Below are 27,749 nucleotides of genomic sequence, written 5' to 3'. Positions count from 1 at the left end.
GATGACAGAGAGAAGTGATGGTACCTTGTGTTACACGGATCTGCGAACTGTAGAATTGACACAGAGCTAAGCAGAGGAATTAATTCAGTCAGAGAAGTGTTGTTCATGTCACAATAGAAAAGCTATTATCATGGTCATAATACCGCAGAAAACAGCAAAAGAAAGAAATTGGAGGTGAGAGGACAAATTTCTGTGAGGAAAAGTTGGCTTGAAAATGGGTTTCAGTTACAGGAGCATCAGTATTAAAAATAACATCTAAGAACCAGGCAGGCAAGGAAGGTTGTAGAAATGCCATTAGTGCCTGTTTAAAGCAATAGTGAGAAGAAAGTTTTTCTAATATCCTATATAAGGATAGAACAGCTTACTACTCTTTTCTCCTTCAGTATATAATTATACACCAACTGAAAGACCAAAAATCATGGAACAGTCCTTAAGCAGATGAGAATAAAATTTCATTCTTTATCTCCTTGTGAAACTGAAACATTCAATAACGTGGAAAAGAGCATAGTTTTGGGGTTTTTTTAATTTTAAATTCAACTCAGTGGACAGCTTTCAAACTGCTGTTGCCAAAATTGAGAGGATGCTTTTCATTTAGTTCAGTTTCATGCAATGAGAGTTGTAAAGGTTGTAAAGTTGTAAAGTTGCCAGAAAATCCACACAGGGATCCCTGAGGAACCAGAGAATAAAAGGAAAAAGAGGGAGGGAAAACATAAACAAAAGAAAATTAAAAAGGTAATTTTTAATGAAAGGAAGGAACAAAGGAGCAAGTTCAGTGTATGAAGAAAAAAGGAAGTGCCACAGGTGAACTAACTGACCTTCAGTAGGTGTGAAGGCTCACATAGCATCTTGTCTTCTTCACAAAATATGTAGCACTTGTTATTGTGTTCTGTGCAATTTACAAATGTTCCCCAGCTCATTGAGGGGAGCAGTGCACTAATGGAGCTGAAATGCTGTGTTTCACCTCACCTGGAAGTGGTGCTTGACAATCTGTGTTGCTTCCAGACTATTGAAGAGAGCATCTGCCTGTGTGATGTCCACAGGGATCTAACCATGCTCTCTGCTCCTGCCTGAGAGATAAAAGACTCACTGCTTCCTTACTTCCTTAGTTTCTGTGCTAGATGTAGCAAAAAGAAAAAAAAAAAAAGTAATTGTGTAATTTTTAAGAGCTGTGGGTAGTAAAGAAGTGTGTTACTTCTCAGCTGAAAGCATGGCAGTTTGGTAGCAACCTGCTATGAATTAGTATTTATTGGAGGGAGTAAAGTGTGTTTATGGTGACAGTTCTCAGCACACTATCAGGGTTCTGTTGTACTGTTTAGCTAAATGTCACCTATTAATATTTCAGTGAACAAGGACCCATGCAAAACCCAGCTGGTTTAATATAATCAGTCACTTTGCATAATAAACACAGATTCTCCTAGACACAGCCCAACTCTGTTTTACAAATACTTTTATCTGCATACTAGGAATGATCTTTTAGTTCTGCTTCCCACATTAGTGATGTAGAGTGCTCCATATTTTAAACTGATACACTGCAGCTTGCATGCAGAGGAATGTCCATGTTGCAATATGGCTAGACAAGCAATGTACAGTCAAACATGGTGCTCTAAGGAAAATTATTTTAATGACAAGCCTTCTGTTCAAATTCTAATTACTGCCATTCTCATCTGACTTCAAACTTCGAAAGTTAAATTTTGTTGCTGCTGGAACTTTGGAGTGAAAAAACACCCTGAAGAAAAACTTAGCTTTGTATAAGAATGATTTTTCTCTTTATTTCTCTTCACTCTCTATCTTTTATCTTGTTGAAATTTCCTCTAGTTTTATCAAAACTGAGTTATTTTGGCTAACATTTTGAAACCACATCATATTTTGCATGCCCTGAAAACCCAGTCAGGTTAAAAAATACCAGAAGTTCCTAAAATTGATTTCTTTCAAACATCACCATTGGCTTTTGATTATCACATGAGAGCCAGGTTTGGATTAACTAATTACTTTCAACTTGTAAAACTCTTGTGCTATTTTAAATAATTATGTGATTCACTACTCTGTGAGTTGAATTCTGTACACTTAAAATGGGTATTATCCTCTGTCTGTGGCTGGAAGCAAACTAGTGTGTGCTCTTGCAGCAGCCAGGCCTGGAAATAGCTCTCTCAAGTTGCAGATGGAGAGTACACAAAGCATTTAGAAATCTTTTATTTTGTTGTGAGCTATCATTTCTTTTTATCTGCTTTTCACAGTTAAAACTGATCTTTTTCATGAAACATTTTTAATTCCCTGTCTGAGATGGCATTCGAGCAGATAGTTCCACAGAAGTTCATTTGCTTGTGCAGGGAAATTAGACTTGTATGAAATGTTGCTCTATGCCGATTTAGCACAGAATTTCAGGATATTTTTGCTCAAGAGTGATTATAAATATTTTAAAAGGTCATTTTTCTAGATAAAAGGAGGTACTGTGTCAATCAGTTAACATATTTAAACCACTCTACTCAGCAATGTGTTTAATGAAAACTAATTTAGTAAATCCTCTCATTCTGTCACAAAATGGTTCCTGATTCTGTTCCTATAAACACAGAGATAGTTCTTTAGAGGAGATTTAATTAATTTTATAATTGACCCTGAAATACCTTTGTGAAAAGCACTGAATAAACACATGAGTATTGTCTTTATCTAAATTCAGAAGATACCTAAAGTTACCTTTGACACAAAATGGTTTTATTTGATGAAGCATCCTTAGGGTGGCATCCCATTTCAAGCCAGCTGAAACTTTACAGCATAAGTGTAATTTAACTTCAATTAATTTAGATGTTTAATTTTTAAGAGAATTATTTGCTATATTTTTACCTGAATCAGGCACATATAAATCATATTCACAGTAAATTGATGGATAATTTCAGTATTAACATTATTCCAGTTGTGTATGGCTAGTAATTATAACAAAAAGTGTGGTGGTGGGGTTTTCATAAATTATTTCCAAATGTTGTATAATTTTGTTTTTTAAGGATTCTGTGAGTTGCAGAGATTTAGCCATGTTTCAGTTACATCATTGTGTTGGCTTTGGACCTGCTATGATTTAGTTACACTTTTGTTTATTCAGACATTTATATGGCATGCATGTTTTCAAACCGTTCTCACTGTAGCAGCAATTTTCCAACTACTCTGTGTGAGAAAGCAATCTTTAAAATTGTCCTCAGTCTGTAGTACTTAAGAAAGGGAAGAATTACATGAAGAAGAGCCTCAAAGATGAAGGCCAGGTTTGAAGCACTGTTTCATTAATACTGGATGGCAGGAAGGGACCCAAGTCCTAGATAATGAGGAAGGAGGTGCAATTTTTTTAAAGCTATCTGGTGACAGGGAAAACAAAAATGACATTCAGCTGACGAATGAGCAGAGTTTGGCCTAGCCTTTTGACCCTTGACAAATCAATCTTACCTGCTGCTTCATAAAGAATTATATCTGTGCCACTCACATTTGACTCTGGATCTTTACCTTCCTTCCTTCCTTCCTTCCTTCCTTCCTTCCTTCCTTCCTTCCTTCCTTCCTTCCTTCCTTCCTTCCTTCCTTCCTTCCTTCCTTCCTTCCTTCCTTCCTTCCTTCCTTCCTTCCTTCCTTCCTTCCTTCCTTCCTTCCTTCCTTCCTTCCTCCCTTCCTCCCTTCCTCCCTTCCTCCCTTCCTCCCTTCCTCCCTTCCTCCCTTCCTCCCTCCCTTCCTCCCTTCCTCCCTTCCTCCCTTCCTCCCTTCCTCCCTTCCTCCCTCCCATATTCCAGGCCTCTGCATCTTCCTCCTGAAGTGTTCTGTGCAGTGTCCCTGGCACAGAGACATGTAGAACAGCTGGTAGTGTACCTAATGCTCCACAGGGCCATTCTGCAATATCAGTCAAGTTGGTCACTGGGCTGTGCAAGGCAGAACAGATTGGGTCTGTCTGAGAACACCCAGCAGGCTCCTAATGTCATCTTATGTCCCGTAGAAAAGAAAAAAATAAAATTGTTAAATATAAGCTGGTTTTGCTTAATAAGAGTGACAGCACAATAAAGATGATATTTGATCCCATGTAGGAGCTATGAAAAAAGCAGGAAGAAACTAGGATTTTTTTACTTGTTACAGTATTTCATTTTGGTTTGGTTTGGACTCTTTTATTTGAAGTTTTATTGCTGTGTACTCTACTAAGAATTTGCATACCGTCCTTATTGGAAAGGACAGGAAGTCTAGAACAGTGGATGACTGCTGTGTTATCTATTAAGGGTTGCAAAGCAAGTGCTGAGCAGCATTAGTGGCACAACTGAAACAAAAAGAAAGTCATATCCAAAAGACATAGAGCTTTTAGAATTGTGTAAGTAAAGGCTGCATTTTCCTCATTGTTTCAGAAATGCAAATTCTATTGCACTGTCCTCATTGCTCTGTGAAACCTGAAGAAGAGTTTGGTCTTGCTGTTCTCATAAACTCTGTTGATTTGTATATTTTTATTTGCAGCATTTTTGTTTTGAGATGCTAAAGGTAAGGCTACTCAGCAAGGACATCTCTAATGTAATCTACCAGCTGCCAGAGGTAACCATTGGAAGTTTTTAGCTTTTAAGGGTAAGAGAATGTCTGGGAGAAAAAAGACGTCTGAGGGTTTGGGGTTTTTTTCCCAGTGCCAGTGATTTCTGTGGAGATACCAGAAGGAAATCATGATTGATCTTTTAATATTTTTTTAAAGTTGCATACTGTAAAATTTTAAAGGCACATCCTTGGTACATACTTACATTACTGAGCACTCAAAGCTTTAGGCAGCTGATAGACAGGCATCCCTTTTTTTTTTTTTTATGGTGTGAATTCATTTTTGCCCTGTCATGTGTAAAGACAAAAGAACTGCCTTGATTTGTCTTGCGCCTCTTTAGACTGGGAAGAAAATTATGCAAAATATGGAAAAGAACAAGTCACAGGCCTGCTTTTCACTGGATTTTTCATGATCATGTGGCTGTAGCCAGCTGGGCTGGACTTTGTCTCAGCTGCCTTTTTATATTTTGCTCTTTACAAGTAAGTGCTAAGATTAATTGTTTTCTCCTATTTTGAGCTCCAATAAGGAGAGCTTTTGCATACATAGCCTATGTAGTCTCTGTGTTTAGCAAGTATTTCCAAAACACCTTTGTGGTTGCTCTCTCTTTGGCTTTTTGGCACTTGCTATGTGTTCTCTTAGAACAAAATGGCTGGATATTCCCTGCACATGCTTTATAATGCATGAAGGTCCTTCTGGCATGTATAAATGTCATACCTATATGTGAACATCATAAAATCTACTCAGATTTCTTGGTTTATTACTATGATTACTTGTACTATATTTGGAAACCAAGCAAGTCTTAGCATTGCTGGTCCTGGGAGCCTGAAAAATATGTTAGAAGTGTTTAGGAGGAAGCAAAGAAGGGATTGTTGCACAAAAGAGGGAGAAGAGTCTCCAGTTCCCATTCGTCCTTCTGTAATTTGGGAGGAATCATTGGTGTATGAAGGAAGGAGGCACACACAATGGCTCAAATTCCATAAGCATCATAAAAGTCTAGGCACAAAGCAGCACAGGCTTATTAGCAGAGGAAGTGAGGTCAGTAGTCTTCAGCTTCTTAACAAGATGATAGAATTTATGAAGCATCACAGCAGCAGGATGTGTTTGCTTGCAGACTATTCATATAACAAGCCCACTGGGGTCCTATAGTTATTGCCCTTGAATTTGTTTTCCTTTCTTTATTTTCCCTTTGTCATCCTCCTTCTTTTCTGGCCTAGCTTCCTGCACTGGAGGAATTACTTTATTATCTTTGATGCCTTGTTGGTGACATTTCATTTGGATTTTTTTTTTTTGTCATTATCATTAAGTAGTTTAGTTTAGATAGTTCCATTGGTGTGTCTCGGATTACAGAGGTGCTCATAGAGGTGTGTAATGAAATCTAACTATTAATATTCCAGAAAATCTGGACTGGTGTTCAGTCTGAAGTATCCTTTCAATCCAGTGTGAGATAAGTGCCTAAAATGTGCCTAAGCTGAGAGCTCAGCTTAAAAGTCATCCTGCTTGTTGTAGATCTCAAAAAGTTCTATGAGCTGCTGGGAGTAAAAGCATTACCCAGACATTATCAAAAAGTAAGAACAAACAATGGGTGCTTTTAAATCATTTATCTCTTATTAACACTATGTAGGCAGTAGTTCTACAACAATCTTTTCCATAGGGAAATAAAATTTTGTGTATCTTTGACCCCCTTCTTTTTTAGGATTTTGGTGCACATTGCTGTTCTTCACTAATTTAGCTTCCTGTGGTGAGGGCAATGAAGTTTATTATCCCTCTTTTTCTTTTGTAGAACAGGAAAGTGAGGCAGTGAGATTAACTGCTTTGCCCAAGGTGGTGCAGGTCTGATAGGATCAGAAATAGGAAGTGGATTCCCAGGTGCTGATCTTTATGTACAAGACAGTCAGTCCTAAATCCCTGTTTCTGATCTGAGTTGTTCTGTCATACAGGACGTTTTTTAAATTTTTTTTTTCCTAATTAGGAAAGCTGTGCTTTATATCATGGAAGCACAGCATCCAGATGGGAATAGTATGTGTCAGAACAGCATATTTAATTATTTATAACTGCTTTCTTTGTTTGATGGTTTGATTGTTATTTATTTTATTTTTCTACCCAAAGGTTTGATCACTTAAACAGCCTGGAATCAAACATTTGGCAGCGTTTACAAATTATGAAAGAGATTTCTGATTAAAGTGTTCGGTGGGAAAATTAAAGTTGCAGATCAGTACATGAGCCAATGGCATTCTTCTGAATTTTAGCAGGAGGGATCTGCTCTGTGGCATGTGCTCTGCATTCGTATCCGTACTGGCACAAGATGCAGGTGGTGCCTTGCACATTTTCCCTGTGGTCTTCTCTGGGCTGTTGACAGGGGGAACACAGAGTCCTCTCAGTCCAGTGAGATGCAGGTCTGCAAGACACCCATTAGACAGTACACAGCAAAAAGGCCACTCCCAATTGCAGCTGAAGAAGGTGACAGAATCATGCAGACATCTAAAGCTTATCTATTTTGCAAATATGTTGTGATCAAGTCTGAAAATCATTGTTATATCAGTTAAACCAGCAAAGTTCCTGGCTGAAGCTATTTTGCATGACATCAGATGTCATTTCACTGTGGGATGTGATTAAGAGGTGCTAGAATTAATCAATCTAAGAATACTGCCACATTAAAAAAAAAAAAAAAAAGAAATTACTTCTGCTTTTGTCTGTACTGGTCTGTGGACCAGTGTTGATTCACAAATATCAGAGGTCTTATGTTCTTGGCTTCCACTCCTAATTTTCCAGTGTAAAACTTTAAAACATAAGATGCCTTCCTGGCATTAGCTTCTTTATGAGTTGAAAATCCATGTGATCTACAGTCCAGATATATAAAATGGTCACCAGTGTATGCTGCAAACCTCTTAATGAAATCTTTTGCACTGGATGATTGCTTAGAGAACACTAGCTTTCACTTATGGGTCTTATCTTTAGCTATTTCCTGGCTCATTTCTCAAAAGCTTTACTGATTGAGTAGCTATTGGCAAAAAAAAAAAAACATGCCTATACATTCCTGAAAAAATAAAGGCAGGAATTTGCACATTTTTGCACAGCTTTTTATCACAATCGCATTTATAATATTATTTTCTGACAGTAATGTTTAGCCAGATTTGCATTTGCTCCAGTTCCCTGTTCAAAGGTGAGGATTGCTGGAGTGCCATCAAAATTCCATAAGCTATAAAGAAGTAAATGTGTCTACAGCTGGTAGAGAAGAGAAGCTGTTGGGGCCTTATGTGCACAAAGAGAAGGTTCTGTATGAGAGGAACCCCTGGAGATGGTGGCCATAGGAGTTGCCATAGCCTATAGAAGGCTGGAGGACCTCTGTAGAGCTGCTCTTTCCAGGCAGACTCTGGACAAACATGAGTCCAAAACTGGCCATATTTTTGATGACTGTGGGAGAGAAGGGAGAAAATGGGTAGTGTTGTGGTCATGTTATGCTGGACCTGGCTCTGCCTCAAGGATGGTGATGAAAAAATAGTTTGCCCCATGTTCCCTGGCACCTGGGTGGAAAATCAAAGAGACCCGTATTCATTTCATCGTCATTGAAAACACACAGTAGAATAAACATTCATAGTTGGCAAATGGAAAAGTTTTAAATTGATGATGGGAGAAACATTCATTTCAGAGCTTCTGAGCGAGCTATTAAAATCAACAGAGTAAAGACAAAATCCCTGGCACTGAAAATGAAAGGAACAGTCTTTGTATCTACTTAGTTAAAACTTGGCAAAACAAATCTAAAGTAGTGGTTTCAGATTTCCATGTGCACTAACTGTGCCAACTTTTGTTCGCAGGGTTGCCATGACAGAAAGTTCATCCCACTTGGTCAGTGCTTTTTCCACTAACTTTTAAAATTAGAAGTTAATTTAAGCAAAAAGCTAGATCTTGTATCAGCACTGACATGTATTTATTTGTTTTCTACTGTTGAATGGTCCAGGCTGTTCATGAAAATACACTTTTTTTGACACAAGCTCATCTCCATTTAATTGGCATTGGAGTTAGTACAGTAAATATTGTAGTGGTGTTTTAGTACAGTAAATAGAGCGGTGATAATTACTACACTAATGGTGTGGTGTTTCTACCTACACTAGTCAGTGGGCTTTTGCAAGAGGATGAGGAATTCACTAATTTCAAAAATAAGGAAATTTGTGAACAGCAAATTATCTCCTCTTGCCCTCCAACCCCCAAACATCATGGCTGTACATTAGCAATCAATTTCACATTGTGACCAGTGTTTTCATTATCCAAAAATTTTCTTAATTCTCTACAGTTTGAGGTAGCTTTTGCATTATTTTATGAAAGAGTGAAATATAACAGAAGGAATTTTTAAAAGAAAATTGTAGTTGTTTGGAGACTTCACAGAACCCAGATGCATCACTGCCAGTATGTTTTTACAGGGTGAATAAAATATGCCTGTTAGGATACATTCTCCTATGAATTTTCTGTATTTTTAGAGCAAATTCTGGAGGATTCTTCTATAATTCTTAAAAGGATGCTGTTAATAGCAGGTGTATTTAATATGTGTAACAGCCTTAACGCGTTAATAACATTTTGTAGTGTCATTGAGATTTGATATAGTTAACACAGCTGATGAGACATAAACTCTTATTTTAAATATTTCGTTACTCTGAATACTAAAATTGGGGCGATGTTGCGTGAAGGAAGGCAAAGACTAGTTTCGCATTAGTTTTTTCAGACAATCACAGGTTAGCAACCAAATTCAGCTTTTCTTCCATTAGCTGGTCTGGAAAAACAAGTATTTTCATTGATAAGCATGATAAAGTATTAGTTACTGCAACAAAAGGGTGCCAATTTTCTGTTCAGACTGAATATATGCACATAAACAGTGAATAATTTTTGAATATATTTTTTGCAAATCCAAAATGATTCCTTTATGTCCCTTTGATTTTGTTCTACTTCTATAACTAGGGACTCCATGTAAATAAATACATTATTTAAGTGGAAGTTCTTTTTATTAATGTCTACGTGTTCCTTTCAAATTAAAAATAATTAACCTTGAAGAAGCAACTTAAGAGCCAAAGTAAGATCTAGATGGAGTTTGTTTAAAGGACTGCTCTTAACTGCTACTTTTCAGTGTTCAGCAGCATGGGTTTTCCTGTGTGCTTTTGGAAACCATGATGTGCACAATGCATTGACTGGGCAGTGCAATGCTTTTCTGGACTCCCCAGTCCTTCCCTTCAGCTGTGCATGGGTCTCATCCTAACACAAGTGTGACCGGCCTGTGAATGAGGATTGATTATAAATCTTCTCCCCAAGTCACCCATCCAAATTTTTTACTGATGAGTAGTAGAATATGTAGCAGTATGTGGATAACCAGGTTGTTTATTCCGTTGGTGAGCAGGAAATTCAGTAGATGGGAACACATAAGCACCCAAAGGGCAGCTAACAAAAGTGATAGATGACAAGCACAGCCAAACTAGGAGTAGCATCTGTAGCAGCAAGATGTTTGGCTGATGAACTGTAGAGATTGGAAAGAAATCTCATATGCAGCCACTCTCATTTTACTGCAAACTAAAACTGAGCAGTCAGTCTATCTGTGCCAAATACAACTGCACAGTCTAGAACCATTGCTTCCCTATTCTTTATCTTTGTTTTGGATATCTCTCCAAGTAAAACAAACTAGAAAAAGGGATATAGGCAGATTGCCTCAAATTGGCCTGTAGTCAGCTTAAGTATCACAAAAAGAAAACAGCTACAGATACTATGGTATGTTTTGAAATACACATAACTAAATGCAGTGTTCTTAATTATGCATGGCGAATACTGGAAATCATGGACGATTCCTAAAGACAGCAAAATAGAGCTATTGAGAGTCAACAGTCGGCAAATATCAGGTACCTTGCTGGTGGTACATACATTCCCGAATAGCTTGTGATATGACAGATTACCAAATTAAAGTTCACCTCCCAGCTCTTCTATAATTTCTGGTGTGGAAGTAGTTGCATAGTGTAGAGAAACACTGATAAGAGTATAAGCAAAGATCACCTCTATCTGCTACTCACATCGTGTTTTACAGCATCTAGCACAACACCTCCTCACCAGCTTTGCTTGAGATTGTTTCTGGACCACAGCTAATAAAGCAATGCCTCTTGTGACTCAGACAAAGCTTTTTAGTCCATTTTTATTCTTCTGTGCATGGTGAAGAATACCACATTCAACACAGTACTGCATTTGTGTCCCAGCTGTTGATGAGTAGCTTTCAGTCCCGACACAGGGATAGGGAGCATTGCAGCCATGTGTTTTCTTTTGCTTTGTGTTCTCCCCCACCTTTTTTACCCTGTTACTGCTATTTTTAATTTTTCATGTCTTGGTAAAAGCAGACATTCAAGGCCTTATCGAGAAAAACAGAGCCTGTTAACAAGGTTGAAGCTCAAGTCACTGCTCTGGCAGAGAATTTGTGTGCAGCAAGGTAGAACTGCCATTTTTGCACCTGGTTCTTGTACTTGCTATTGTAGTTTTATTGATTGTAAAGAAAAGAAGAGGGCTGTGCTGCATTTTTTCCCTTTCTCCTTATAGTGTATATGTTGCTGGTTTTTGAGTCATTTCATGGCCTCTTCTCACTGCTGTTCAGCTAACTTCTTTGGCTGGAATTCATACACAAAAACAGAATTTACAGGTGCTTGACTCTTAGAGTTCTTAATAGAAAAGAGTTTCAAGTCTTTTTCTTTCAGAAAAGACTGAAAGTGAAAATTGATAGAAACATGGTTACAATGAGCATCTGAGACATGAAAGCAAACACTCATACCAAGTCACCTGCTGGATACTCTAGCCTGTATTGTTTCCCTAAGTTGGGGCTGGGATAATGTGACATTTATCCTATGCCATCCATTCCCAGGACACTTTCACAAACTCAGCATACAGACCAACCTTTTAAACCACAAATATTTTGATTCGTTATTTGATCACATTATTTTTTTTAAAACCCCTGCAAACACACACATGTACAAAATACCTGGTACATTTCATTTACAGTAATGTTATTTTTAGTTAAGGAAACATCACTCACTTCAAAGACTCCTTGAGGAGACTTCTTGTAATTCTGGATCTGCAAAGAACCATTGCTGAAACTACAACTGGAGAAATATTTCTTTGTCCAAAGAGCCATTTACCATAAACAATTGTGGAGGATTCAATTGCAGATCTATTACCTGAAAGAATGCAAAATCTCTCTGAAGCCACCGAGCAGTTCAACGAGCTCCTCTTGATGAGACTTTGTTCCAAAGCCTCCCATAGGCACACTGTCAGGAGAAATGGCAGGAACCCTGTCAGCTATACAAGTGGGGACTTGTGACTCTCTGAACTGTAGCACAGGATTTTGCACAACCTCTTCCAAGGCTTCTGAGGCTCTATGTTGTTGTGCTGCTTTTTCTACAAGTATTGCTACTTTGAGTATGTCAAACACTTAGTCTGCATAAGTTCCGTTGAAATTATGATTCTCAATAATTAGATGATTAGTTAGAGCATCTGAAAAGTAAAGGAGAGCAAAAATAAGCTGCAGTTTTTCTCACTAAAGTTTGTATATGCTGAGAATGCCCAGATTTTGTCTTATGTCCATTATAAATCATGGTCATTGTTCTCTGAGTCAGCAGACTGTTGTTTCAAAGTTAATTTCTTTGTGTCATTCATCCATTCCCTGTCATATCCCTTTAGCTGTGAAATCTTATATTGGGTTCTGTTGGCCTTTAAATTATAATCTTTTCACTGTCAATTAGTTTCTTGCTATGGAGTCCTGAAGATTTTTTCCCATGAACTGGGGGGTTATCTTAAATTCTGGCCCACAGAAACATTGTTATGGGCTCAATATGATCTGGAAATCCACTGTGTAGGAATACCATGCCACTTTAATTGATTTTTCTGTTCTGTTCTTAGACAATCTGGGGGTGGTCCTGCACTCTGTAGTTAGAAAACTGCTCTTATCTGGCATAAGGATGTAATTGGAAGATCCTACTCCCGATCTGTGAGTCATGTTTTCACCAAAAAAAAAAAAATTTAGCTGGTAAAATTTAGGAATTTAGCATATCTAGATTACTTGTTTGACACACAGACTTTGGCATTCAAACAATTACAGTGTTGTCACACTATGCTTAATTGCCTGTCTTTGGATGAGAATCCCAAGACAAGGCATCCTGATTGATCTCCTGTGTCTTGATGATACCCCGACTCCAGTTAACATTTCAACCATTTGTACAGTATGAGACCTAAGGTCCCATTTGAACTGAGAAAGTAAATGGCTTATTAAAGTCTAATTTCTCCAGCTTGTTCTTGCCTTTGGGCATTTTAAATAGGTTAATGCAATTTTTACAATACACTCAGGGAACTTTACTCACAGAGTATTGTCATAAAATAGCCCCTAGATTATCTTAAAATGGAAATTATTCCAAGTATACTTGTCCTGATACTTAGTCAAGCTCTCCACCTTAGAACATTTTTCTTCTTCTTTTTTTTTTTTTTTTTGTTTTTTTTTTGTTTTTTTTTTTTTGTTTTTCTCCCCTCAAGATTTTAGTGGATTACTGCACATTTTAAAGTTTGGTAAGGAAAAAAGTCAGATTTATTTAATGCAGTGGATCATTTTTCAGAGAAGCTCCAGCATTCATCAAAACGTAGAGATACCACAGGCACCATATAAATTATGATGGTTTTCTTCTTAATACTTCCTTTTTATTGCCTACATTCTTTAAAGTGAATTTAGTGCTCATGAACAATGCTAGATATGACAACACTAGAAAGTGAAGTCCTCTGTTTATCTGCAGAATTGGTGCAGGGGACTACTGGCAAGTTTCTTCCCATAGCCCCATTTGTGTTTTGCAGCTGTAACCTTGAGGGATCACCTTTAGGAGCAAGGATATGACTTGATCCATGTAATCTTTCTATTCTCTGCTGAAAGTGCAAATAGAGATGCCAATTGATGCCATTCAAGTCTTTTTGATCTTCCTCATTAGATGTTGTGAGACCATCAATTTATTACCTTGACTGTGGCAAACTTGTAATGCAGGCAGGCTCTCTGTGGGTATTTGTGTATGAATAAGACTTCTATACATTGAATACATTTTCTGTATGTTAGAAAACATGCAAAAGCACCATTAAAGTGTGATGACTTTTGTTCCTTATATTGACCTAGGCTGAATTTGAGCCAGTGACTTAGAAAGAATATGCTCTGTATCCGATTATTAATGTCTTCAGCCACAAGTGCAACCCTTCAGGGATTTTTTTTTTTTTTCACAAAGAGGATGCTAACATATTTAAAAGAACTCACATTTTACTCTCAAAAGGAAAATCCGAGCATATGGAAAAACACGGGTATTTGGCTAACCTACCCCTCATTACCCGGGGGGAGAGAATGTAAATGCAGGCTTGCATTAGATTGTTCACTGTGTGTATTCAATCTTTAGAAATCTGTTTCAAAGAAAGGAAAGGCATAAACCTCATTAGAAGAGAAACAACAGGGTGGAAAAAAAAGCGAGCCATGTCAGTTCAAACGCAAGTCCAGATGCTAAAGTTAGTTACACTTTTCAGTTTAAGGCAATGCATATCCATTCTCCATTACAGGGGAAGTGGAAAAAGGCATTAAGCCCTTGAAATGGCAGGAGTCAAGTTCTGTGCTCAGTCAAATAGGAAGAGGTTTAATGTATGATTTTCTTCTTTTTAGTCCATTGTACATTGTATCAAGGCACTGAAGAACAACTATGCAATTACATAAATAGGAGGAGAGAAGCTAGAGTGGCACGACTGTTTGTAAGCTAAAATTGTTTCTTATTCCTCCTATCCCTGCTTCCTCTTTACACAGAAACAAACATGCAGAAAACATTAACAAAATAAATCAGAATTTATATGAAGGTTATCCACAAGAGCAGATTCTAGATATAATTTGAATCTCTGAATATTAATTTGATCTTCTGCCAAGTGCTGTAGAGGTCTTAAGAATCTGAATTTATATTGTGAGGAAAGGTGAAAAAGGAGTACTAATTTTAAATTGTTTTCATTATATAAACATTTGTGAGCACACTTATGTTCCTTGCTTTTTGGAGAATCATGATTAAACTTTAAAACATATGTTTTAACCTAAAATAAAACCAGGGATATTCCCCTACTTATGTCACAATATGTTAGCCAGTGGAGACAATTGCCACTATTTTCCATTAATCAGGCTTGGGAAATGAAGACAGAGCCTCTTCAGTTTGCCCACTACAACAAAGCTTCACTCATCCCCCTGTCATGGATCAGACTGCTTCTTTCAGCATGGTTGCCTCAGAGGTGAATTTTCCCCATTGTAACACTCTATTTGGCAGAAGGGCATTTTCGTTTCATTTTAGTTTCCTGTGTAGGTAACCAGCAGAGGAATAGAATATGAAGTGACACATTTTGTGTGAATATTGTAAATGCATGGCAACACTATGCCTGAGGTATCCCCAAAGAAAGTCAAGGAGGAGTATATACCTTAGGTCGTAACTTTGTCCAATCCACAAAGTAGCCTGAGATCTGTGACAAATATTGCAGTAGATGACCTAGGAGATCAGAAAGTTTGCTTTCACTGCCTCTTGAAAATTGTTTTCCACCACTTAACTCCATGTCTCTTATTCTAATGCAAATGCTTTGATACCATGAGTAAATATAATCTGCTTAAAGTAGGATCATAAACTGTGGGGTGATCTCATGGAAAGTCTGCCACCACACCACAGCAAGCAAGAAGTTTGTTGAACCATAGGTTTTGAAACCCCATGCACCCATTGTTTCTTCATAGATATCAGTTATATTTACCATCATCTTGGATACCTGGTATATATCCAACACATATTTTTTTTAGGGAGAGTTGAAATGTCACACAGCTTTTGTGGATTTTCCTCACAGTTTTTTTATAGCTTGCATACATTTTTAGTTGTGTGTCTCTTTTAAAGTGATGTACTTTATGTTGAACTTTTTAACCGTGAAAAGAACTTTCTGCAATTCTTTGCAAGCCTTTTTAATTCTTGAATGCAATTGTGAAAGTAGCACTTTTCACTAAAATATGTCAAAGTTTTACCCAGCTGTTAGCCAGTAAGTCATAAAAAAGATTCCTGTGAGGTAGGCAGTGCATGTTATCTTTTATACATGCAGACATAGCACTGTTGTACCACCTGAAATTCCATCAGGCTCCAAGCTCTGCAGAAAGTGACAAATGCTAGACAGGTATACTATTTATAATGGATGAGCTATGCAAGCCAGCTCTGGGAGTTGGATTGGATTTGATTGCAAACAATAATATGACACAACCCCTGCTGTGGATAGTACACACATTGTGAGAGGCAGTGCAATCTGGCAGCATGAACACCAGACACAGGCATGGTCCAGAGCCCTAAATCCAGCTTCATGGTACACCGACTGTGTGGCTCTCAGAACACCTTTTCTGATCTAACAGTCCTTCTTCCAATTCCTTGTTGGTTTAGCAACAACATGTTAAATTATCATACCTCTCTAAGCCACTTCAATGCAATTTATAGCTCAGCCTGATGATGGTCTTCAGAGAGGTTTTTTAAGGGAATGACATGAAAACATAAGAAGTTATTTGAATAATTTTGTGTTTGAATAATTTTGTGCAGTTGCTGACAATAAGCTTGGAAACTTTTCCAGGAAGTAATTAATCAGATTATCCTTTAGGGAATATCTTCTACCCCAGCAAGAATGTTTTCATTTCCAGTACAAAAGTGAATGGTAGAATATTGATCTTCCTGCTTTCACCAATATTCAAGTATTGACCAGTACTGAAAGCAAAGCTTTTATAGTCCAAGATGTGAAGGCTGTGTCTCCTTCTGTCCAATTGTGCACACATAATATAAAACAGTCCTTCATTTCTGAGCCATGTGGATTAGAATTTCTGCTTCTGTGGGATGTCATTTAATTCATTTCTGTGTTGGAGTCTGTGGATGCAGTAAGGGTCAGTTTGAAGTCTTGGTTCTGGTTATCAGTGGTTCATCCAGTCTGCTAAGTTATCATAGGTGAAGGAATGGCCTGCACAATAGAAAGAGCTGGTCTAGATTACTTTTTTCCTTGTGGGAATGGTAAGGGTCTTTCTGCCTCTACAGATAGAATTGGTGAATGGTTTTCCTTGCCATCTGAGATGATTCATGCTATGAATTGTTAATTAATCTGTGCAGTTGCTTTCTTATATGCACACTTTCTTTGTTCTCACATGCCTTGGATTATATTTCCACTCACTACCCTGTTGGATTTGGGGCATTTAGGTACAAATTCTCATTGGGAAATTGATGGGAGTATTCCCTTACTTCTCCAGGGTGACTTCTTTTGCATGAAATACCATGCATGTTTTTAATCTGAAGGTCACTCTGCTTTGTGTTGAAACACAAAATTTGTATGAATCATTTTCTTGATAGAAATATATTGGTATTATCAGTCCTCCTCTGTATTATTAGGATTCTTTGTTGAAGTCATATACCCATGGCTATACTTCTTGTTAGAGCATATTTCTAGTTTGGTTCCTGCATCTAATGAAGAAAATTTTGAGCAGCTGTGAGTATGGGAATGGAGAGCCAACAGCTCTTCCTATCTAGTCTTGTACTTTTCCTTCTTACAGCTTTTTCTGGTTTACCCTTTCTGCCTCATCCTTCTCCATTGTCTTTTCTTTTTTCTTTTTCTTATTCCAGTTTATGGCTCACTGATTTCATAAGTTGCACCAAGACCTCAGGTTCAGCCTCAGGGCATGGACATCTAGAAAGCTGAAATAGGGATGTTGGCATGAAAAGAAAGTGGAGATGATGTGGCTTAATCTGCCAGTCCACAAATAACTTGGTCAACAGAGTTTCTGGCTGTGAAATCTGAGTGCCATTTTAAAAATAAGAAATTTAATTCATTCCCAATTTACTTTTGCTTCTCTGGATAGAAATTAGAATACAGGGTGGTACTGGAAAAGCAATATACAGAGAGAAAAATATCATAATGACCTTGCAAGTTGTTTCTCTTGGGATCTTACAGCTAACTAATTCAACCCTTAAGATGTTGATTAACATCTCTGTGTCTGGAGACTGAGGTGATTTATTCAGGGCATAATCCCAGTCAGCATCAGTCTTCTGTGATGCTCTTGGTGCAGCTTAAAGCTGTTCTTCCTTAGTGACATCCCCATGACACACTTCCTGTCTTCCTGAATTTAATGAATGTCCTAGTCAGTTTGAAAGTGTCTCTGGGAAATAAAATTTGCCCTTTGTGCTAGCAGGTTGATGTGAGCCACGCACTTCCAAACATCATGTTTGAAGCATATGCTAGCAAAACACAACGTCTTAACTATCTGGAGTAAGTGAGCAGGGCAAGTTACAAGAAGGAATTTATAGCTTTAAAATGTGAATAATAAGAAACAGCCCTTATTTCAGAGAGACACACATTTTATTAGGCATTTTTTGCTCCCTAGGCATTGCACAAGAAATTTTGCAGCTGAATGTTTTATTTCCTGAAACTTACTGCATAATAATGTGTCAAAGTTCTTTGCAAAGTATCCTTTATTTTATGACTGTGGCTTTCTCCTCCTTTACATAACAGCACTGGTTCATGTTATGAGTTCTTGCTATACTTAAAAGTACAGTGACAATCTGTTCCTCTCTTCTATAGGCAGAGAATATTTCCAGTGACTTCACTGATAAGCTTATCTGAGCCTCTCTTGGTCAGCTCTGAGCCCAATCCTGTGGGCAGATCTCTAGCCCTTCCAAAGTTTTGCTTTCATTGCCCCCAAGGAAGTCTGGCTCTTTACCACAGAATTACACGGGCAGAACCACAGGCTATTATTGATGGGAATAATTTCTTCCCACATCCTGAAGTCTAGGGCCAGGTGTCCTCTAAGCAGTGTACCTCTCAAAGTAACAGAACCAGAATTTCATCCAGAATACTTCTAAAGCAGTAGGTATTTACTGAAACTTGTATAACTCCCTTCCCTCTCTTCAATTCACAGCTACCTCATCCCTGAACTCCCAGCTTCAACAGCTTCAGCATCTTCAGCAGCTCCAGCATCAACAGCAGCAGCAGCAGCAGCAAAGCCAGCAGCAGCAGCAAGCTCAGCAGGCACAGACTCCACAGCCAACCCAGCAGAGCCAGCAATCACAGCCACAGCCATCAGCACCACCTCAGCAGAACCAAACACAGCCCCAGAGCCAGAGCCAGCCACCTCCAGCCTCACAGTCCTCCAGCTCCCCTCAGAAACCCAGCCAGTCACCAGGGCATGGCCTTCCATCTCCTCTTACTTCACCAAATCCATTGCAGGTAGGATGCCGCATACCAATCCCTAAAGGTCTTAAAACAGCATGTGCATTCTCTCTCACTGCAAAGGGAAATGAAGCAAAGGTTACATCTTCTGACCACACAGGCTGAGAAATTCCACCTTGTATTACTCAATTCTTATGGGCATTCAGCTTATAATAGCTAAAATGCCTGATGAACCAGAAAAAGATACCTAAGGATGGTTCTAGGATGCTGCTTCCAGAAGAGTAAATGTCTTTTGCTTTTAAAGTCTCCTGTCAAAAAACCCATAGAAAACTTTTTAATTTTTTTCCACAGATTCATCATGTGACATTCACAAAAGACATTTGCCCAGCAGTCGCCCTTTAGGATAGCTTAAGAGGGTAACAATATTAGTAGTTCACTAGGAGATGATCCTGAGTGTCAGCTTCTGCTGATGGACATGTGGAAGGAGTGGATGCGTTACCTCTCCTCTTGAAATCACAGTCCTAATTTTTATCCTGCTAATAATCAAATACTTCTGTTAAGGTCCTTAGTATAGGTTCCAAAGCTAAGGATGGCAGTTAATGCCATTCATTCATTCTCACTCCAATGACATGGTTATTTTTTAACAGATCAGCAGCTACCATATCCATATTGATGCTCAGCTCTGCCCATCTTAGAAGTTCTGGGCAGAAACAGGAGAGCTCTGGTCCAGTGGTCCTATTTTCTTAGAGCTGGGTGTTCTTGCACAACATGTGTCATGCTACATTCACACTGTGCAAGAACAACTTTGACTGTACCCATAAGTAGTGTGATTCTGAGCACCAGGGTAGTCTGTGAAGTGAGTGAAGTCTTACTCACCAGGCAGTGAAACTGCATTTAGAAACCAGATAAGTCTCTATCAACTTTAGTCTTTAAATTTTGAGAGACCACTTAAAATATTTTATCCACTCTGATGGATTTGGATCCATTTCCTGCAGAAATAAAATTGCATTAGCTTAATAATTAAGCAATCCTTTTTTAGACAATTAAGGGAAGTGGTTTACCAGAAGCTTTTCTTGCATGTGGCCATTTAAACCTGTATTAATCTGAGCTTCAGCTAAATTGCATCAAATCTGATTTTTTAAAAATTGTTTAGATAATAGACTTAAAAGTCTGCAAGAGATGTGTCCTTGCTTGCTGAACTTTTTATTAGAGGAGAGAATAATGCTTCTAAAGCTTCTTCTCTGTATTGTCTTAAGGACTACATATGCATCACATAATGCCCCATCTATCATGTTAGTGAGTGCTTTGGGGCTTTTTGTATGCAGATTATTGACATTCAGAGACACAGGTATTTTCAGGGGAGCTTCTGTTACATTTTATTGCCTTGGTACAGCTGCAATGTATGCACACTAACTGTACACATGATATTTTGCTAAAACTGCCTGCTAAATATTGTGTTTCAAAAGTCATTAAATTCTACAAACAAAGCAAATGCACACATAAATTAGAGTTGGAGTTGGGAAGAATTTGGATTATCTCAGACAACATACCTCGAGAGGGTTGTACTACCTGAATCTGAGGTCTTAAGTGTTATCTAGCCTTTGGTCCCAATGGAAATCTCAGATGAATGTTAGTATTTTCAGTCCCATCTGTGATCTTTCATGTGCTTTCAACTTTTAGCTTCCCTGGGTCACCTCTCAGTTTCAGAAGTACAATAAAAGCAAGTAAAAGCTTTCCTGTTAGATGCCAATGACAATACTTCCACACAGATCCCTTGGCATATCTCTCTCTTTAGCACCCTCATGCTCACAACTACCTATCTGAGAGCAGTCTGGAAGTGGCAGGCAACAGAAGCGAAAGAAGGGAACCAAGTACTCTGAGGTGTTTTTAGTTCAAAAACTATCCCTTGAATGTTTTAGGAATTGGGATTAAACTTAATGAAATACACCAGTGTGAGATCTGGCATTTCCCCTGGGGTGAGCTCAGCCAGTGCTGCCAAGCCAGCTGCATGTCTGGTTCACTTTCAGAACAGTAATGAAGGAATTAGAAGTCATTAGGTGTTAGCTCTGGCTCAGCATTAAAAACTTGCTAATAAATTGCTGGATAAGTAGTTTTAATGGTCTTTCCTCTCTGATCCTCACCATTTAAATAGCCATGAAATCCCAAAATTTGTTTGCAGATACAAATATGTTGTGTACTGACAATCACAAGCCAGAATTGAGCACACTACTTCAGCCCTCGCCCTAAGCCATGTGTGTAGGGTCATTACTTTGGTCTTCTAGCCATCTCTACAGCTTTTCTGCAGCAAGTTCAATACAGCTTAAACTTCCCTAGAAGTAATTAAAACTTGAAGCATGCTCTGTCATATTACCAGGCATTCTGAGACACTTTTATATGCAAACAAGTTACACTGAGAAATATTTCCAGAGGAACCTGATGTTTTACTTTGTATATGGTTGTTTGGGTACTTTTCTAAATCAGAGCAGTGGTGACATCTCCTCCATGAAATTTGTCTTTCCGTTCGAAATCCTGCAGAGAAAGGCTGCCTCACCTTTGTACATCCATCTTGAGGATTGGATCTGAAATTATTTTCTTTCACATAGGCAGTTTAAAAAAAACCAAACAAATGGAGGGAGCACATATTTGGCAGAAGTTCCACATAATAACTGCTTAGAATGTGGATCTTTTTAATGTTCAATGCTCCAACGTAAAAATCAACCTGAAACAAAAGTCAGAGGTAGTATGTCCTCTAGGGTAATGTTCTTTATGAACTAGAGTGAGATGGATTTTGTTTGAAGAATGTTAAGGGAATAAAGAACAACTAAGTTAAAGTTTGACAGCTAAAATTTCATTTCTGAATTCTTGACTTTTTTCATGTGGGCTTTATCCTCTTACATTATTCAGGACCTGTCTGAAAGATATTAGTTTAAAAAAATGCAACCTCAAAAAATTGTCACGGAAAGTCAGTAATTCAGGAGGATGATTGTGTTTGTTTCAAAAAACTGAAGGATAACAGCAATTACATCTCAAAATGTACAGATGCTGTCATGTCCTTCAGAAGGTAAATTAAATGAAAGTGACTTGCATAGGTATACTTGGGTGAGGTACTTTGCTAGGTGATCAGAAATTAATAATGCCAGTGCAGTGTATACCAGCTAAAAGTCTCAGAGTTATTCTTGTCAGATTATTCTGTAATAATTTTATCACTATTCTTTTTTAAAGGATTCAGTGTGCTGGACTGTAGTTACACAACTACTTTTCATGGGGTCTTTTAATGATTGTGTAGAAAGATGTAAAATCTCCCTTTAGGTTCCAGGATATTAATTTTTTGCTAACAATAATGAAGATGCTCCAGATTTATACTGATAAAAGCCAAACACTGCAGAACCAGGGTGATTGTTGATTTGCAAGAGACAACAACCAGAGAAGAATTTTTAAAAGCTGAGCTCTCTTTCAGGAAGTGGTGGGTTAGGCAGATGACATAAGACTTTCATACCTCCCTTCTAAAAATGGTGAAATTCCTCATAAAGATAATTACTGTCTGATATTTATTTTCATTGTGTCAATTGACTGAGACAAAGGAATCCAGAGGCAAAAGACAACCTATCTCACATTGTAAGTTGAGGACTTCAAAACCTTTACTTCTGGGAAAATATACCTGTCCAAATATACTTATCCTGTGAATGTTTAGTGTTATTACATGAAAAACATATGGGTTCTTGAATGGTCAGCATGTTGCAACTTCAAAGGATAAATATCACTTTAAGACAGAACATCTTACAGAGCTTCCATGCAATTAAAATTTTGGAGTCATAAGAACTTATAAAAGTATAAAATCAGATGAGCTTAGTACTAAGTAGCTAATTATTCTGCTTGACTACCAGAATAAGGCACTTTCTACCAGTAAAATATATTTAGGTGGCTCCAAAAAAAAATTGTGAGCTTCTGGTGCTGACTCTCACTGTATATTTTTGAGATATGGATAAGATGAATGTACACATAGCCAGACCTGCAAAAGGAGTGCTACACTATAGGAATAGATGAATTCTCAATGATTTCCACTGTTCTGTTTGTGTGTGAATAGGAACAGACAAACAGGAAATCCCCCAGAGATTTTCTTACTGTAAAATTATTCTGACCGTTTTCAGAACTCTTTCCTGAAGAGTGTCTTTTGTCACAGAAGTCTGCCTACAATAACTGCAGCTGATGGAAGATGATGAGTGAGAAAAAATAACAATAAAAATAAGGAAGAAGAGAAGTGAGGAGATGACAACAGCACAAAAATCTTCCAAGTAATAGCAAACTTTAGGATCCCAAAACCAGAACCTCCTTCAGATTAAATTTTCATACTAATCTTAAATAATGTATTTGGAAACTCAACACTTTTATAACAAAGGAACAAAGAAAAGCAGAAAGGCTGAAATACTCAGCTGCAAATGAGGAAGAATATATACACAGATGTCTGAGGCTCCAATAGTCACACAAAAAACCTCCCCCTTCCCTTTCCACCTACCCTCATTCACTGGTTAGCTTCTCATTAAGGCAAAATCAGCTTTGAAGAAATCTCAATATTTTCTGAGACTTTGACATATATACATATCTTTAAGATCCAGAAGTCACAAACAAGTCTGTCAGCTTGATAAAGGCCAATTTTTCAAGGATTATGCTCATGGTCTGTCTTTATGACTGTGTTTGCATCTAAGACTTTTTATCTTTTTCTCAGGTTTATTGACTCCTGAGATTAGGAGAATTTGATTGAGATTATGACACCAGTAATCCCACTGAGTCTGGTGGGTTGCTTTGTTTTGCTAAAATTGTCTAACTTCCTCTGCATAAGATACTGTGCAATGTATGACTGATTAAATCTGTTCCCAAGTTGCTTCACATCCATTGTCCAAAATCTCCTAATTTTTGGTATCAATAGGGAGTGAGATAACCCACATCACAAGGTGATAGGTGATATAGACAAGAAGACATTCATTTGAGAAGATTCATGTCCATCACCTGATGAGAGTGAGCCAGTTGAAGTGCAGATCTTGGGTGGATCTCCAGGAGATACTGACAAGACCTAAGTCTCAGCTCTAAACTGATGGTATGAAAAGTCCCCTGCAGTCAGCTAAATTGAGTTAAGCTCCGTGATCTGTTGAAAATACTTTGCTTATTTCATCCGCTGTTCATTTCAAAGTGAAAGATTTGAACACTTTGTTCTACTGAGAGTTTTGGCTTTCTGTGTAATCCTATAGCACTGTAAAGACTTTTGTGGGTTGATAAATGGGATTTCATGGGCAGAACAAGCAAGTACTTGTGTAAAAATTTCCACCAGCGAGGAAGTCATGGTACTCAGGTACCACACACCCACACACACATGGTTATTACCCACTGCAAATGCTGTTGTGATTCAGGCACTCTCCTTTGGATTTGGTGCTCCTCTTTTTGCCAGTGCACACATACATTGCTTTAAACAAACTTGAGCTTTGCTTGAAAAATTGTTGGGCTTGAGTTTCAATGCTACCAGGGCCTCCTTTCTTCTTTTCCTCTTACCTCTTCTGGCACTTCCATGGCCATACTCATCCCTTCTGTGTCTTCCCCCAGCTGGGCTGCTCTGATATGACAACATGGCACTTTATCCTGGCTGGACACTCAGGAGCCTCTGCACTGTGCTCTACCCTGGTCCTAGTGCACAGTAAAGAGACATGCCAGCTTGTTTCCTGCTATAGCTAGATTGTTGGATGGCTTGTACTCATTCCAGATCTCTTTCTCCTCAACAGACTTCCTTCTCCCAGTAGTTCAGTGCATTTTGGGGTCTTTAAGGCAATGGGAGTTTCCCCTGTAAAGCTGTTTAATACTGCCTTTAAACAGAGCAGAGATGTTTAAGCACTCTCAAACAGACTTTATAAGCACATCTTCTCATTTCCTGAGGAAACCTTCTCTGAGATAAAGCACTGGCTGGCTGGTCCATCCAAATATACTCTGCAGCTGTTGCTATTTCAGAAGCACAAGGAGGACTGGTGTCTGACTCACATTCAAAGCCAAGGAAATTAATCTTTGAGCAAAACAACTGGCATTATTAGCACCCAAGGGGCAGATGCTGAGGCTAATAATGGAAACCATTTGCTAGAGAATTCTCTGAAGGAGAGGAGAGTGGAGCTGTTTGCCCAGCAAACAACTTGCTCTGGCTTCCGAAATGGGAGCATTTAATAAACTCCCTAAAGCAACTGAAGTATTTAATACATGGGAAAATAAATAAATAACATCCTCCCAGAACAAATTTGGGAAAGGATACATATCCCATAAGGTCTTCTATTTACAAAGCCTTTCTAGGTAGAGAGCAGGACTCTTGGGGATCTTAAGGACAGAAAAAGTTGTCACAGCCTCTCAGATACTCTTATAAATCAAGTTTATCTGCTTTGTTAGCATTGATTTCTCTTTATTTTTACAGTCATATTTCCAAAAAATTTTAAAGTAAGTAGACAATATTCTAAAGCATTACTTTATTTTCCCCTATTTTTCATACCCCCCCTCTCTTTATATTAAAAAAAATGCAAGTCATCACAGGTTTCTAGTCTTGCAGGAAAGTAATTTTTCTACTTGGAAGCAAGTGGACTGAGTGAATGCTGAGAACCTGGTGGGCTTGGGTCTTATTGAATCTGAGGAGTAATATTTTGTTAGTGGTACAGCTCTGATGTTATATTATTAAGGCTCATTGTGCAAAAAAGCACCTAAAAGAGGTTGCTCATCTCCTACATACTGCTAGGGAGAAAAAAAAAGCCACTCTAGACTGTGTTTTAAATTTTAATATTAAGCCTTTTTTGGCAGTATTATTAAGATCTATCAGACTGTCCACTTTTGGATACTGTTGGTGGTTTTAGCAGATGCAGGTGTTTAAGAAGAGTAATGCTTTTTCCTTTTTATTGGTAGCCAGAATGTTTTGAGAGAGTAACTAAGCACAGGCCTGGAGATTATGAAATTTGCTTAAGTGTTAATGGGTTGATTGCTGAGTTACAGTCTGCCGTCTTTACTGGAAATTGATTGACTAGTGCTGCAGGTCTTCACACTTGACGCTCGGATTTGACTCGAAAATTCTGCCAAGTCTTTTACTCTGAAATTTATCTTAATTAGATCTGAAAGACCTGCCACAGCAGAATAGTCACACCGATTAAAATGAAAAACAGGAGAAATTACTGATCAAATTAATCATAATGTCGGGTTACAGCTGTAGGTCTGATGTAATTTGCCACTCCAGTGAGTTACATCGGCCCAGGCAGGGGAAAGAGAGCTGGTTTTACGCTGATCCGTAACACCAGGCAGCTTCAGGCAGCCCATCAGGATGCTTGTTCTTTTCATTCTCTTGGCTTATTCTGACCTTAGAGGTGCAACTAGAAACAATTTAGGCAAAAGAAAAAAAATATCCTTTTATGGAAGGGGTTAGACTGGAAACATGAGCTTTCCAATCCTTCATTTTTTTGCCCTTCTCCACCAACCTTCTACTTTTGTTTGAAGTAATTAAAAATTATGGAAAAAAAAAAAGGAAAACTAATAAGTCAGAGGTCAGCCATAGTCAGAAAATGTGTCTTTCTAAGAAATCCTTGTGGGTTAGGACATGAGGAAATTAGGATCATTTAAACAAATGGGCATTTAGCAGTACATGTCCTTCTGTCATGGTTTGACACTGGCCAAACTTCAGACACCTACGAAAGCCACTCATTCACCCTCCCCTGCCACAGACAGACAGAGGAGAGAAAAAAAGTTCAGCAAAGGGTTCATGAGATAAGGACTGGGAGGAAACACTGTATGGGCAAAGCAGGTTCAACTTACAAGTACAAAGTGAATTTGTTATTAACAAAGTCAGAGATGGATAATGAAAAGTAGAATAAACCCTTAAAAACACCTTTTTCCCCAGCCCCTTCTTCCTTCCCACCAACAGCACAGGGAGACAAGGGTGTGAGGGTTTTGGCCAGTTTGTCACCTGAAGTTTTGTTCTGCTGCTCAGGGAAAGGAGTCATTTCCCTGCTATGCCATGGGGTCTCTTCCCGCAGGACACAGCTCTCCATTAACTTCTCCAATGTAGTTCCAATCTCGTGAGCAGCAGTCCCCCCAAAACTGCTGCTGTGTAGGCCGCTCTTCCACGGTGTGCAGTCCTCCAAGGACAGGCTGCTCCAGCCTGGATGCAGGGCCCCCTCTCTCCACCAGGTCTCCCACTGGATCACAGCCTCCTCCAGGGCATCCGCCCACTCCAGTGTGAGCATGTCCCCCATGGGGTGCAGGTGGATCTCTACAGCCCCTATGGACCCCCATGGGCTGCAGGGGCACGGCTGCTTCACCATGGTCTTTACCATGGCCTGCAGAGGAATCTCGGCTCTGGTGCTTGGAGCACCTCCTGCCCCCCCTTCTCCACTGGCCTTGGTGTCTCCATGTTGTTTCCCTCACATGTTCTCACCTCTTCTCTGACTAGAAAAAACAGTACCCCACTTTGGTTTGATTTTCTTTTTAAATGTGTTATCCCAGAGGTGTTGCCATCATCTGTCATTGGCCCAGCTTTGGCCAGCAGCATGTCCATCCTCAGAGCCACCAGGGCTTGGCTCTGCTGGACATGGTGGAAGCTTCCAGAGGCTTCTCACAGAAGGCACCTCCATGGCCCCTCACTACCAAAAGGGCCATGCAAAACCAACACACCTTTTTAGCAAGTAGGAAATCAATAATGAGACGATAATTTGTAGATACAATGGTCCTAAAATTTATTTTTAAATTTTTTACTTATCATATTCTACTATGTATTATATTTTTTCTTTTTGGTACGCAAATTACCAATTGAATCCATGTTGATAGGTGATGGGCTGTGGGTCTTAAGGGGCCCCAGCATAATATTGTCATCTGGGAGAGATGCCTTCTACAATTTCAGCATTTTTTCCACCAGCAAGGTTTGAAAGATTTTTAGGACAATTTTCTTGTAGCACCACTGTATTTTTTGCTGCTGATCTGGGACAAAGCCAAGAAATAAAGA

At 38.6% G+C, this 27,749-nt stretch overlaps 1 protein-coding gene across 3 annotated transcripts in view; it reads left to right on the top strand.

Annotated features, from left to right (window-relative positions):
• The window catches only part of POU6F2 (POU class 6 homeobox 2), a 313,083-nt gene that overhangs the window by 198,167 nt on the left and 87,167 nt on the right, over nucleotides 1-27,749 (top strand). For all 3 annotated transcript variants that reach the window (XM_064703390.1, XM_064703389.1, XM_064703391.1), the window contains exon 5: nucleotides 18,498-18,805. In XM_064703390.1, the coding sequence (XP_064559460.1) occupies nucleotides 18,498-18,805 (308 nt within the window). The remainder of the gene's footprint in view (nucleotides 1-18,497; nucleotides 18,806-27,749) is intronic.

The sequence above is a fragment of the Zonotrichia leucophrys genome, chromosome 2 (assembly GCF_028769735.1).
Source record: "Zonotrichia leucophrys gambelii isolate GWCS_2022_RI chromosome 2, RI_Zleu_2.0, whole genome shotgun sequence".
Lineage (NCBI taxonomy): Eukaryota > Metazoa > Chordata > Aves > Passeriformes > Passerellidae > Zonotrichia > Zonotrichia leucophrys.
This window is presented reverse-complemented; position numbering and strand designations above follow the sequence as displayed.